Here is a 13,852-nt window from a genome sequence, read left to right on the forward strand (position 1 = left end):
GAAGGAATTATGCAGAATTCAAGTTTATATTATCTTATTTACACTATTGGATTGAAATTTTTCGACTATTATGAATTTCAGTAAATTTTTTATGTGGATATGGTAAATTTTATTTGTTGTGGATATGGTAAATTTTATTTGGGATGTTATAATCACTGACCCCATTTTTTTAAAATGAGGAAATCTCTGTGAAGATTTGAAAAATAAAAAGATCGTCCTTCATATGGGGAAAACTTTTAAAAAGGGAAAAAGTGTTTACCGGTAAATAAAATCCATTCATTTTATATAACCATTCTGGTGGATATTATATGATTTGGAAGTTCGGCTATGGGTATATACTGGCATATACTATTATGTACTTTAAGTGTAATAGGAAAGTGAACAAATATATTTATGTTCATCTTTATTTACAATTAAATTTAGGTGGTGATAATAACAATTGTTTTTAAGTAATTTAAATAAAAATTATATTTTTTATTTTTTATATATGTTTTAAAAATTAAATTATAAGTTTTATTTAAGTTTATATTTTGTATAATGTATAACTAAACTAAAAAGTGAATCTTTTTTCTTTGTAAACCATGAAATAATAAAATACTATGTAAACCATAAAACTCAAAGTTTAAATCCTTGTAAATGAAAAAACAAGAAGTTTATATATATATATATATATATATATATATATATAATTTTAAATTATATTATTTTAATTTTTAATATGTGATTTGATTATTTATTTAAAAAAATTTGCATTTTTTTTTTTTTTTCTGTGTAAAGACTATTCTATTAAGATTAAAAGAGAAAAATATTTACAAAGAGGTTTGAACCTCTAAGGGGGCTGTAGCCTGCCCTCTATCAAAAAAACCGTTGCAAGTAGCACATTGCCTTCTGTTTACAAAAATGGAAAATCATAGACCCAAGACTAAACAGAGCTAGATAAGATCGACACTTCAGAGTGAGCTGCCCTTTTACAAAATGCTGTCCTTTGCCACTATTACAAAAAGATGTAAATCCAAAATTATGTCCTGGAGAATGTAAAATTTCATGCTGGTAATAACAGAAGCCATGCACACTGAGGATTACCCACAAAACCTAGAAATCATAAGATGACTTGCTGTCCTGTCGCTGAAGCAAAAGTTATTAAGCCTGCGGTGGCAAGCCTGTAGCGTTCTCATTTACCTGGTTGGGGGAGCTTACCTAGGTTACCATCACATTATCTTCAGCTTCCATCATGTTGCATTCTGGAGGAGGCACAAGGTGCAGAACACTGCCAGAGAGTCGCGCCGGCTCACAAGCTATAATTTGCTCTTGAGGAGAGTCTGGCTGAGGGTGAGAGTCTTCCTGTTGGCCCTCTTCGTGCAGCGCAGCGGAGTCATTGAGGACAACATCAGCCAAGCTACCCTGAGAATCACTGGAATTTTGAGAATGAGACTGTTCCTTGGAGGTTTCATCTGAGCTTGTCAGCTCATCTTCTTCCTCCGAGAAGATAACAGTTATTATAGCTGAGATAAGAGGTTTGTTAAGCCTGCTTTTGAATTTGAACCGGGTTGTGTGAAAAGAGTTGTTTAGGGAGGGTCCAGAATAGTCTGAGGGCGGTGAGGATGGCGAGGCAGAGGCTAACGGAGTTAAACGTCGAGGCACAGAGCCACCACGACCCCGAGAGCCTCCACGGGACCCTGAGTTGCTACCACGCCTGGGGATGCCACGACGACGGGCCATTACAGTAAAGATCAGTGGATTGAAGGTGGTGAAGGACTGAGGGTGAGAGAGAAGCGACTCGCCACAAACTAAACGTAACCAGATTGAATACCAGAACCAAAAGCAGAGCACACAGTAGATAGAATCGACCACAAGAAAAAACCCAACAACGACTGAATAAACCCAATACCCGACCCAGACACCTTCAGCACAGACAAAATCTAAACACCTTACAGAGATGGGCAAGAAGACTGACTTTCTACACCAGACGCATATGGAGAAGACTGATTTAATGCACCAGACGCCGTCGGAAAGAGACAGAACCATATACCTGAAGCTGGCGAAATGGGAGCAATTATGAAGCCATGGTGGCTTCCAAATTCTCTGGGCTGCGCAGACATAACCACTAGAGGAGAACACTGCCTGAAGAACCTGGAGCGACTATGTCAATGCCTAAAGAGACCGGAGCAAATGAGCCGTGGAGAGTGCGCGCCATCCTAAAATCTTTCGCCTGCGTACCTCAAGCCTGATGATTCATTAATGCTCGTTAATGACCTGCCTCGAACCGCCGAAACCTGCTCAATGTATTGCCAGTTGCCGGCTTCGCATGCCCAAGCCTTAACACATATTTAAGGCACCCGCATCAGGGTAAAAAAATTTGCATTGTTATTAAAGAAAATCATAATATTTTTTGTTTTTAATGTTTTTGTTGAATTTTGCTTAAAATATCATTAAAATTATTGAAATAGTAGATTTGAATTATTTTTTAGAATATAGATTAAATATTATAAAGTTTTTGGAAACTTAAAATTTATTTGTGCATTCAAAATATCCAAAAATAATAATTACACTAGAAATTGTATCTCTAAATATCCAAGGGAAAAAACAAGAACAATTAAACTTTCCCAAAAGATAATTTATTTAATTATTAAATTTATATATAATTTAATATATTTTCAAATCAATAATCTACTTTTCAGTAAGAGTTTGAATAATCTTGTATTTAAACTATATTTTCATGTATAACAATTTGAATGATCATGAATTTATCTTAAGGATATATTTTTTTTTGAAATGAGAATCAAGATTAAAATTTTAAAGAATATTATTTTGAGGTGTAGATTAGTTGGTTTATGTGAGACTTATGCTCTATTAGGTCATTGTTTCAAATTTCATGAGGAGAAATTGAGAGTGCTAGTTGTAGGGAATAAAATTGGTCACCAAAAACATCCAGACATCCATAAAATTGGTGGTCAAAGACATCCAAGTTGAATGGAACCTCACACAATCATTGTAATTACATCTTATAATTAGATAGATCATTTTCCTATTTAACATTGAAATTAACTTAAAATCAATTTAAATTAAAAAAAATATACATTATAAAAACAATAACTAAATATATAAATTTAAGTTATTAATAAAAATTTTACAATATTTTGCAAATATTTCCAAATAAAAATTTAAAACAATATTACAATAATTAATTAGTTTCTTTCTAGATATATTTTTTAAATCCTTTGAGTGAAATCAATGTATAATTCCCTTTAATTTTTTCCTATCCAAATTATTTCATTCCGGTGGTATCTTTATTCTTTAGAGGAAACGTGTAGATGAAGGGTGGGTTTTTCTAATACAAGTCCTAAAACATATTTATGTCACCTATGTTATATTGTGTGAATATATATATATATACTTGTTTTTATTTTATTTTAATATATTTATTTTACTATGTTAAGGTCGACAAGAATGTGATTACATGAGAGACATAAAATGAGGGAGATGTGGAATTTTTTTGTGCTTGATTTGAAGTTTATACATCTCATTTTTAGAATAAAAACAAAATATTCTCTAAAATAAAAAATAATGTCCACTATAATAAAGAAAACAAAAATGCATACATTCTTGGACTTGCTAGTTGTGTGCTCACATCCACATCTTTGATCTCCCTCTTTTGTTACATGTGTATATGCGAGGGTGATCAAGATGCATTTTGATCTCCACACCTATCCATACACATCTCTGAGAATGAGAGAAAAAAATTTCTCTCTCTTACCGTGTGTGTATGTGTATGTGTCCCCCCTTGATAATTCCCCCAATAGACTAATCATGTCTCTCTTTCTGAGCTCCATGTTATTTAACCGCCTAAAACAACATGACCCTTGCTGCCTTTAAGACATTGTCTTCTTCTTTCTTATTTTTGGGGCATAAAGTGCACCTAGACCAATCCTTGTCTTTTCAGTTAAATTTAATGCATAATCAACCCATTTAAAACCACTCATCCAACTAGGATTGCTATTTACAACAACAATTCCATCAAGCAATCTCCTTCCTCAAGCAATGGAATTTGTGTCCCTCTCTCAGTCATTTTAATTAATTAGAATTTACCTACAATGAAGAAATATTAACTAGGGGATGTCACACAAAATACCTTAGCCAACATAAACTACCTTCACTTCAACACGTGTTTTCTCATTAATTCTTGGGAGTTTCAATAAGTGCCATATACCATTGGAAATTTCTCTCAGATGGCTATCGAAATAAACACTTTACATGATCTTTTGAAAAAAATATCTATAGACAAAATTCCTTTAAATATATTACATGTATCCTTGTCCTTGACTAGGAAACAACACACATCAACACACTTACCAAGCTTCCCTCGAACTTGACACAACCAACTACAATTGCCAACACACTCAGCAATCTCCTTGGGCTTGACATCAATGACTAACCTTTGAATCAATGATAAAACTTTCTCAACAATCTCCCCATTTGGCATTAATAGTACCACCACCATACATTAATGGTCAGTGATGGCATGACTCCCCCCTATCAAGCTAGTAGTTCAAAGACTACTCTCGTGCTACCTAGTCAATGTATACTTTCTCTCCACCTTTGATATCAATGGAAAATATGATTACTAGGCCCTCTTCAACTGTAGATGGCTGCTTAATTAATGTCTACCTTCTTCTCTTGATCATCTGCTCAATTTTTCTTTTGAGGCTACTACTACTTGTAGATTTTCTTGCCTATGGATGGGATCTCCCTCTATAGAATACTTCCTTTTATGTTTTCTGCAACCATACTCTCCATGTGAATTGTTGGATATGAATCGCTCCTTCATGAGTTATTGTTCCTTTAATTTCCTATTTTTCTTTCAAGCAGTCAACGCTTCTTGAAACCAACTAATGATGCATGTTATTGTTGATTGTGCAGCTCCCCTTGTGCTTATGCACTATTTTTATCTTTGATGCCCTATCAAAGAACTTACTTTAACATTACTTGACATTTTCCTTCTTTGATTCTGTTTGAGAGGTATTCATATGTACCTATCTTTAATTCTTGACCCTTTAACATAATACTCTTTTGTTCCACCTCATTTTCCATGATTATTATCTTCTTTATGTAAGTCAAGATTTTTCTATGAAATCGCCCTAAGACTGTGTTGGCTTCTTCCAATTTCTATCATGTGAATTCTTGTTGACCCAACAATGTTGCTTTGTTCTCTCTTTATTCTACAGTGCACCTTTTGTACATAACATGTGTAGTGGACTGCATCTAGGTATTTCTTGTTCTATTGTTAGTGTGAAGAAGGGATTTCCTTCAATATCTTATTGTTGTTTTTCCTTCCTTTTAACAGATACATGTTGTCTGGACTTTTGATTCCTTTTGCTATTAATTTTCTTGAGTCTTCTTTTCTAATTATACAACCTTTTGTATTCAATATGACTTCATGTCCTCTATCAACCATTTGACTCACACTTGGGATGTTGTGCTTCAGGCTTGAAATAGGTAAAACATTATCAACATTTGTATTTTTATTAGCAATGCTAACTTTACATCTTCCTATCACTTTGGTTGATGTATCATTCCCAAGAATAACATTGCCACCTTTGATCTTCTTTAAAGAGAGAAATTTTCTCTTATATCTAGTCATATGATGAGATCATCCACTATCTATATGCCATTGATCATTTTTTTCTTGAGCACATGACACTAGCTGCATTTTGCTCAATGTTGTTCCTTTCTTTTCCATGTCTTCCTTTCATAATTGCATGAGGAAACTCATTCCATTGATTGTATAGAAAAGCTTCTCATGTCAATTCTTCAATCACGAGCTATATGTCCAACCTTGTGACATTTATAGCACTATGTGTTGAACTTGAATGGTGGCAAAAATGGTTCAGATTTTATGTTGTTGTAACTTGTGATTTGATTTACCATATATTTGTTCCTGGATTTCTAATAATAACCTTTATTTATGAAATCATGATTCATTGCGCGGGTCTTGTAATCCCTTACTTTATGTCCAAATATTGTACATGAAAAATAATCACCAAGAAATATATTTTGATACCTTGTTGAGTGGAATTATCTTGATGAATCATTTCTTGTGGAGTTGTTCCATCTTTGAAATCATTCATCTCTTTTTTCATCCATCTGTCCTACTCCACTACTTATTATAGATCTAGTGAGAGAATTAGAATGACTTCACATTGTAGTAATAGTTTTGAACTTATCTTGGTTCCTTTCATTGCTTTGGCTGGCTTTATGGGGATCTTGTTGATTCTTTATTTCTCCTTGAGTGATGCTCGTGTTATTGAAATGAACATGCCTATGTTGATCCTTTACTTGATTGGTGTTTTCAGTTGTATTGTTGTTGGATCTTATGAATGTATCAACATAACTCTTGAATTATTATACATTTGGTGCCCCATGGACTTACTTATAACAAAGACATGTCATAATGACGTGAGACTTTTGCTTGTTGAGATTTGTGTCCAGGATTTCAGTTTCTTTGGCCAACTTCAAATTCTTATTTGCTTCCTTTAATTGCCTTTTTGTAGAGACAAATTCCTCATCTAGTTTTCCATATTCTTGCAAATTTTCTTTAATTTTATTTATTAAATTATCCTTAATCCTTTTAGATTATTCTAGTTGATTTTTCAAATGATCACGGTCCCTATTTTCTAGGATTTCCTTCTTATCTTTCCTTTTATACTCTGTTAGTTGCTTATTAGCTTTTTATAGATCAACTTTGAAATAAATAATCTCATCTTCTAGAGCCTCACAATGACCTTCTATTTCTTTTAGTTGGCTCTGTCTCACTTCTTCCATCATTCTTGCATCCTATAAATGGGCCTTTAGAGTAGCATTTTCTTGGTCTTGACTTTCATACTTCTTCAAAATCTCCTTTTGATTTTTCTCTTCTTTTGAAAGCTTCTTTATGAGTTTCTCTTTGCCTTCATAAATTAGGAGACATTCTTCTAATTTAAGAATCCTTCTCCTTAAGACTTTTAATTCCTCTAAGGCACTTACATGTTCTCCTTCAAAATATACCTCGCTTTCTACTTCCACTTTTGAGTAGTTAAACTCCATCATAACAGGAAAAACATCTTCATCATCAGTGACTACATATGAACATCTAGAGGAATAATGACCTTTTCCATTGTTGAAACAGTGTGGACTACTTGATTCCTCCTTTTGACTACTTTTTGCATCCATGACCATGAAGAAAATGTATTCTTTCTATTTTTCTTTACTTCACATTCAGAGTCTGATACTTTGTTTTGATCATTATCTTCTTCCAGTAAGCTAGTGGATAGAAGATTATCATGTGATCTTCTTTGGTCCTCTTGTTCCCTTTTATAAATACTACTACCAAAAGGTTTATACAAACAACTAGAAGAAAGATTATGTAACTTACTATTAGTTTTCAGCTCTTATGTAGCTTCCTTACTTTCAGCTTGAAAATATGGATTGTTCTTTTGATAATGAGTAACAAGTGGACTTTCCTCATCATCTAGTTCATGGTCTTCAATATTCTTTAATTCTTTTTTATTTTCTTCATAGGTATATTGAATCTTATCCATCATATCTTTTCAATATCACAATAAATTACCTTATCAAACTCTAATTCTAATAGTGTACTCAAAATTAGCCAAAGGAAAAACATTATATATCATAGCATCACATCTGACAACATGAACTGATAAATTAGCTACTGAAAATGATCCTGCACACTCACTTGTCATTATGAAAGGAGGAGATAGTAGCAGGGACCCTTGCACTGGAGCCTAGGGGATCCATCAAGTCTCCACTATCTAAATCGTAGAAAATATGTTTTTCTATATGCGGTAGACCATAATCAAATTTTCCTAGACAAAACATTTGATTCTTGAGCATCCTCTTAATGTCTTCTAGGGAAGTGAAGACATTATATCTTTCAACTTGTTTGTCTTTCAACACCAAACCCAAGAGGATCTTCACTGCCAATGTAGAGCCACTAAATTTAAGTATTGCTTCTTCCTTCCCCAGATATGACCAGGGTCAATAACCCATGTCGACATATCTTCCATAATCTCTGAATCTAAATAGGATTAATGTTCAATCCCTACTTGAGTCTCCATATTATAGATTTATTTCCAAGTCTATGGCAGAACTACATTAAAATAGGTAGCAACTGAGTCATGGGAAAATAGTCTAGCTCCTCCCTAAGTTTGAGGAGTTCTTCCACCTCCTCCTCATTTGCATCTCATTCTTTTCCTTGATGGCATGGCTAACACCCTGGGAGCACACCTTGGGTGGCTTTTATAAAATAACCTTCCTACAAAGAAGCAAGAGAATGAACCGGACTTTCCAACAATAGGACTAGGACACAATGCTAGATAATCATCCAAATAACTTAAGGCACAAACACCTAACTCATCATAGACCCTATCAAGAGAGGAATCAAGCACAAGTTCCTCAAGGTGTGAAACAAACCCCACTACCATTAAATGCAGACAAAGGCCCACATAAACTCACACATCCTAGAAGCTAAAATGACAATCACAACCAATTGACACAAAAGCCTGAATCAAAATATTTGCAAACATGGCATAACAACCACTAGATTCCACCAACCCGATGAGAGACCTTTGTTTAGAATTAGGAAAACACCATAAGCTACAAGGTCAAATGCACATACAAAAAATTAAGGCCACCTTGACTTGCAAGATAGCTTGTGGAAAACCAAATAGAACCAATGCCAAAGATCCAAAGACCCCAGGACCAAATGTTGACAAAAACTCAAGACCCAAGACCACATGCAAGAAAATAAGAGATTGTTGCCTTGTGGCTCAACTTTCCGTCATTCTTTCAAACCTAAAGACAGAATTCTAAAGCCCCATAACTAAATTCGAAACTAATTAATAGTAGACAAACCAAAATAACCATGCAGTGAGAGAACACGACCTAATGTTCCACGACAAAAGACTCCATAACATTTTCCTTACTCGTTGACCTCCAAAAAACACTGAGTCATTCTCCTAGGGAAAAAGGACAAGTTCTCCCACCTTTGCAAACTTTTGTCTCTACTTTTTGCTATTTCAATTATGGACTTTAACCTCCATGCTAAGGAAATATTTAAGCCAAGCAAGAGACAATTCTTATTGTGGGAGGTCAAGGGTTTAACCTCACCTCCATATAAACCCTCAACAATGCAACCCGAGACCACCATGCTACCAAAATTAATAAACAAGCCCAAGTGTAAATCTTGCATGCACTAAAACAATGTCATCAATAACATAAATGCCCATCACCTATAATGGGGTGGCAAGCACTCTCACCAAGACTTTCGCATCCTCAACATTAACACCCTCATTAGGGGATATATATATATATATATATATATATATACACACACACACACACACACATTGACTTTCACGTCCTCAACATTAACACCCTCATAAGGGGATATATTTTAATAGTGGACATTATGTTTATTTAAAAAAATATTTTTATTTTTATTTTAAAAGGACATGTATCAAGTTCAAATCAAGCACCAGAATTCCACATCTCTCATTTTAAGTTGTCATTATTAACATAGTCAAAATGATATATATATATATATATATATATATATAATCACATTAGGAAACATACTTGTATTAAACAAACCCACCCTTCATATACATGTTTCTTTGTAAACAATAAGGATACTACTTAGAATGAAATAAATTGACTATAAAAAAATTAAAACAAATTATACATTGATTTCACTCAAAGGATTATATATATATATATATATATATATATATATATATATATATATATATATATATATATATATATATCTCGAAAGAAACTAATTAATTATTGTAATTATTGTTTTGATTTTTTATTTGGAAATATATAAATGTAATTATCATTATTGTTTGCCAAATATTGTAAAATTTTTATTGATGACTTAAATTTATATATTTAGTTATTTTTTTTAAATGTTTTTTGTTTTTTATTTTTATTTTTTATTTTAAATTGATTTTAGGTTAGTTTCAATGTTAGATAGAAAAATGATTTACCTAATTATAAGATGTAATTACAATGATGGTGTGAGGTTTGGTTTAGTTTGAATGTCTTTCGAGACAATTTTTATCTCCATACAACTGATTCACACTCTCAATTTCTCCTCATGAAATTTGAAACAATAACCTAATAGAGTCTAAATCTCATAGAAACTAACTAATCTACACCTCAAAAAAATATTATTTAAAATTTTAATCTTAATTCTCATTTCAAAAAAATTCTTATCCTTGAAAACTATATTAAATTCATGACAATTCAAATTGTTATCCTTGAAAATCTATTTTAAATTCAAGATCATTCACACTCCTATTGAAAAGTAGATTATTAATTTGAAAATATATTAAATTATATATAAATTTTATAGGGAAATAAATTATTGTTTTGGAAAGTTTAATTGTTCTTGTTTTTTCTCTTGACATTTAAAGATATATTTCTTAATATAATTATTATTTTTAGATATTTTGAATGCACAAATGAATTTAGAGTGTCCAAAAACTTTATGATATTTAATCTATATAGAATTAACAATTCAAATTTGTTATATTAATCATTTTTAATTACATTTTAAACAAAATTAATCAAAAACATTAAAAACCAAAAGATTATCATTTTAATAATATTATAAAGTTTTTTTTAGATCATTAATAAAAATTCCTCATTTAAAAAAAATAAAGATTTCTATATGATATGCCCAATAAAATATTTCATATGCACACCAAAAAAATCGTTTTTATGGAAGAAAACACAAAAAAACCTTGATATAAATTCGAACTAACCATCTAATGGAGAATAATGCACTTATTAATGAACAAATATATTAAAATTAATTAAATAAGATTCATAATAGTCTAAGTTTTTTAACCCAATCAGGGGTTTAGATAATATAAATATGAATTGTATGTAATTCTTTCTTTTCAGGTTGTTGTTACCTAATTAATTATTAATTTATTAAGTTTGTGGTGTAGCTTTAACTTCTTCAACAAAATTTAAAATCATTATAATAAAATTTATCAAAGTTACAAAAATAGTTTTGTTTTTTATTTTATTATCTTTATTAAAATTTGGTGAAATTTTGTTAACTTTGTTTTTTTGTGTGTTGGTTTTCATTTGATTAGTTAAATATTGTGAATATTTTAGAGTAACTCAAGTTTATGAATTATATAGATTTTGAATGAATAGTGAATAAGTATATTTTCCAAAAATATAAGTCACTGGTTTAAATATTTATTATTTCAATTGACAAAATAAAATTGTATCTTGTTATTTAAATTGGAAAATTTATAAAGTGGAATGTAATTTAATTGTTACAGAAATTCTATGTTTTGGAGTTTTTTTGGAGGAAACAATTTCTGAAAAATCTTGAAGCATTTGAATTGTATAAAATTTACTCATCAAATTTGTAATAGAAAACCAGATTTTAGAGAAATGTTTCAAAAAAATGAAGATGACAAAATAAATCAAAATTTTAATAGAAAACTAGAATTTAGAGAAATGTTTCAAAAAAATAAAGATGACAAAACAAAACAATTACGACTGTGTATTTAAATTTGGCAGATTGCTATATGAAAAAGAAAGGAGAAAAACGTCTAACCTACACTAAGGGTTGGGCCAAAACTCGTAATACCTTAACAGCAAAAAAAGCAATAATTTTGTATAGTCTCAACTCAATCTGTAAAGGCCAATATCTTATGGTGATTGACTATTTACTATAAATGTAATTTAGATTAATTAGTTTATGTAAAAGCCAATATCTTAAGGTGATTGACTATTTACCATAAATATGTAATTTAGATTAATTAGTTTCATGATAAAACTTGAATTTCTATGGAATTTGGACCAATTTAATTTTACTTATAGCATACTATTATTTTCAGATGCAACAAAATATTATTTAAAGGAATTTTAAAAATGCATCTTACATTCCACAAGCACTGCTTATCAGTTTATAACAATGTAAATGTAATATGCTTTCTACACTCAAAAACCGTTTTAGAAACAAAAATAAAGTGCAAAATGCAATAGCAGGGCTTAGGAATAAAAAGACATGATAAAGCTTACAATTTTAATATGCTAAGAGTGCATTGGTAAATCAAGAAGTATGCACTATAGATTTTTTCAATAAAAAAACCTAAATTACAGAAACTTAGGTTTAGCATCTCCTTCATAATCTCGTGAATGAGGTTTCCCTAGTGTCATCGCCCATTAGAACGCATCGCCCGAAATCCGGGTACCGGCTGAGCCACAACTCCTCGCTTTCTCCGGGGGCTACCAAACGGATCCACAGAAGAGGCCCGAATGAGTCGTCGCAGGCTGTCGAAGGTGATGCTCCAGAGAGTCTGAAATCCACCAAAACGCATATTATGTTTGACGCCTTCTCTAGACTGTAAAATTGATAATACATTTTCCAGTCTACGTGTTTCATATAAAATAGATGAACTACCACGTTCAGTCTTTGGTTCTCTTGTGGCAACTGTTGAAGCATATCAATGAGCACCCATACTCCAGTGGTCACATTTACTACCACATCTGTGGAAGAAGAAGTTGAAGGTGTAGTCATCCAATAGCACCCAGCCTTACAAAGAAAAAACACACCAGGAAGCCAAACTTCCTGGCATGGGCATTCATTAGTGCTTTGCTGGGCGCGCTCAAATTTCAAATTTTTAAATTTCAAATAAAGGAATGGGCCAACCTCCCTGGCATGGACATTCATTAGTGATTTGTTGGGCGCGCTCAAATTTCAAATTTTTAATTTCAAATAAAGGAATGGGTCGCGCCTGGTATGTATAGGAAATGCTTTAATTGATTCGCCCTCCAGGATGGTGGCGGAGACTATGTTCGTTGTAAGACCTTCGGTGGCTCTGTTCATTGTCAGACCTCCGAGAGATGCAGCATCGGGTTTGACAGAGAAAAACTAGCTACCGGAAAATCACCATGTTATGTATGATCATTATCCATGTCAATGTCCCATCATCTTCAAAAGGTCACATTATAGACTACTCCCTTTTTTTTAATATTTTCCGACTGCAATACAAGTCAACTTTGTACAAAGACCTGAATGAAATGACAACTAGTACTACAAAGTAAACCGTACACTACAAGACTATGACAGTCTAGTTTTGGATTTTTATTTTTATTTATTTTTAATCCCTATCATTTTTAGATTTTTTTTTTATATCTATAAAATATCTCCATCAAGAGAGCAGAAAGAGATAGGGAAGAAAACTAGAAGTGACAACATAGACCTGAAGGAAATGTGGCCATTGAAATTTATGATAGGGAAGAAATTATCAGTATTACTAGCAAGAGAAGGCCGAAATATAATTGGAGGGTATTGGACAAGCTTGAAACACATCATCTAGGTGTGAAGACCTCAATCTAGGCACCAACTTAATTTTTCTACTTATTCACAATCTATGTTAGTTACTTCTTCTTCTTTTTTTTCTTTACCCTATTTATTAGTTCTTTTTGTTTTTACTAGATTTACCTATTACTCCTTTCATAAAGTCTACTTCTCCCAAAATTTGTTGTTTTTTTGGCTTTTTCACAAGAACAAATTTGCATAGCATACCATGTATTCAAATTTACAAATCTGGTTCTGAATTTTCTACCACATTTAATATCTCTTCTTTGGCTCATCCAAGTTTTATAGTTTGAAATATCTCAATAGGAAAGTTATAGAAAAATGACAACATAACATGTTTGAAGCATTAAACAAAGTCTTTCGGTAGAAATCACATGAGAGAATTTTTTGGCTGACATGTTTCGAACCAACAAGTGTGGTTCATCATCATGTTTGAAGCAT

At 32.0% G+C, this 13,852-nt stretch overlaps 1 protein-coding gene across 1 annotated transcript; it reads right to left on the reverse strand.

Moving 5' to 3' along the window:
• Positions 1 to 12,211: 12,211 nt before the first annotated feature.
• LOC149235063 (uncharacterized) lies at positions 12,212 to 12,607 on the reverse strand. The gene has a single exon (XM_089368451.1). It carries the CDS (start codon positions 12,605 to 12,607, stop codon positions 12,212 to 12,214), a length of 396 nt encoding a protein of 131 aa, XP_089224577.1.
• Positions 12,608 to 13,852: the final 1,245 nt, after the last annotated feature.

Source organism: Pinus tabuliformis, chromosome 8 (assembly GCF_031772625.1).
Source record: "Pinus tabuliformis cultivar Carrire ecotype Pingquan chromosome 8, CPIR1, whole genome shotgun sequence".
Taxonomy (NCBI): Eukaryota; Viridiplantae; Streptophyta; class Pinopsida; order Pinales; family Pinaceae; genus Pinus; species Pinus tabuliformis.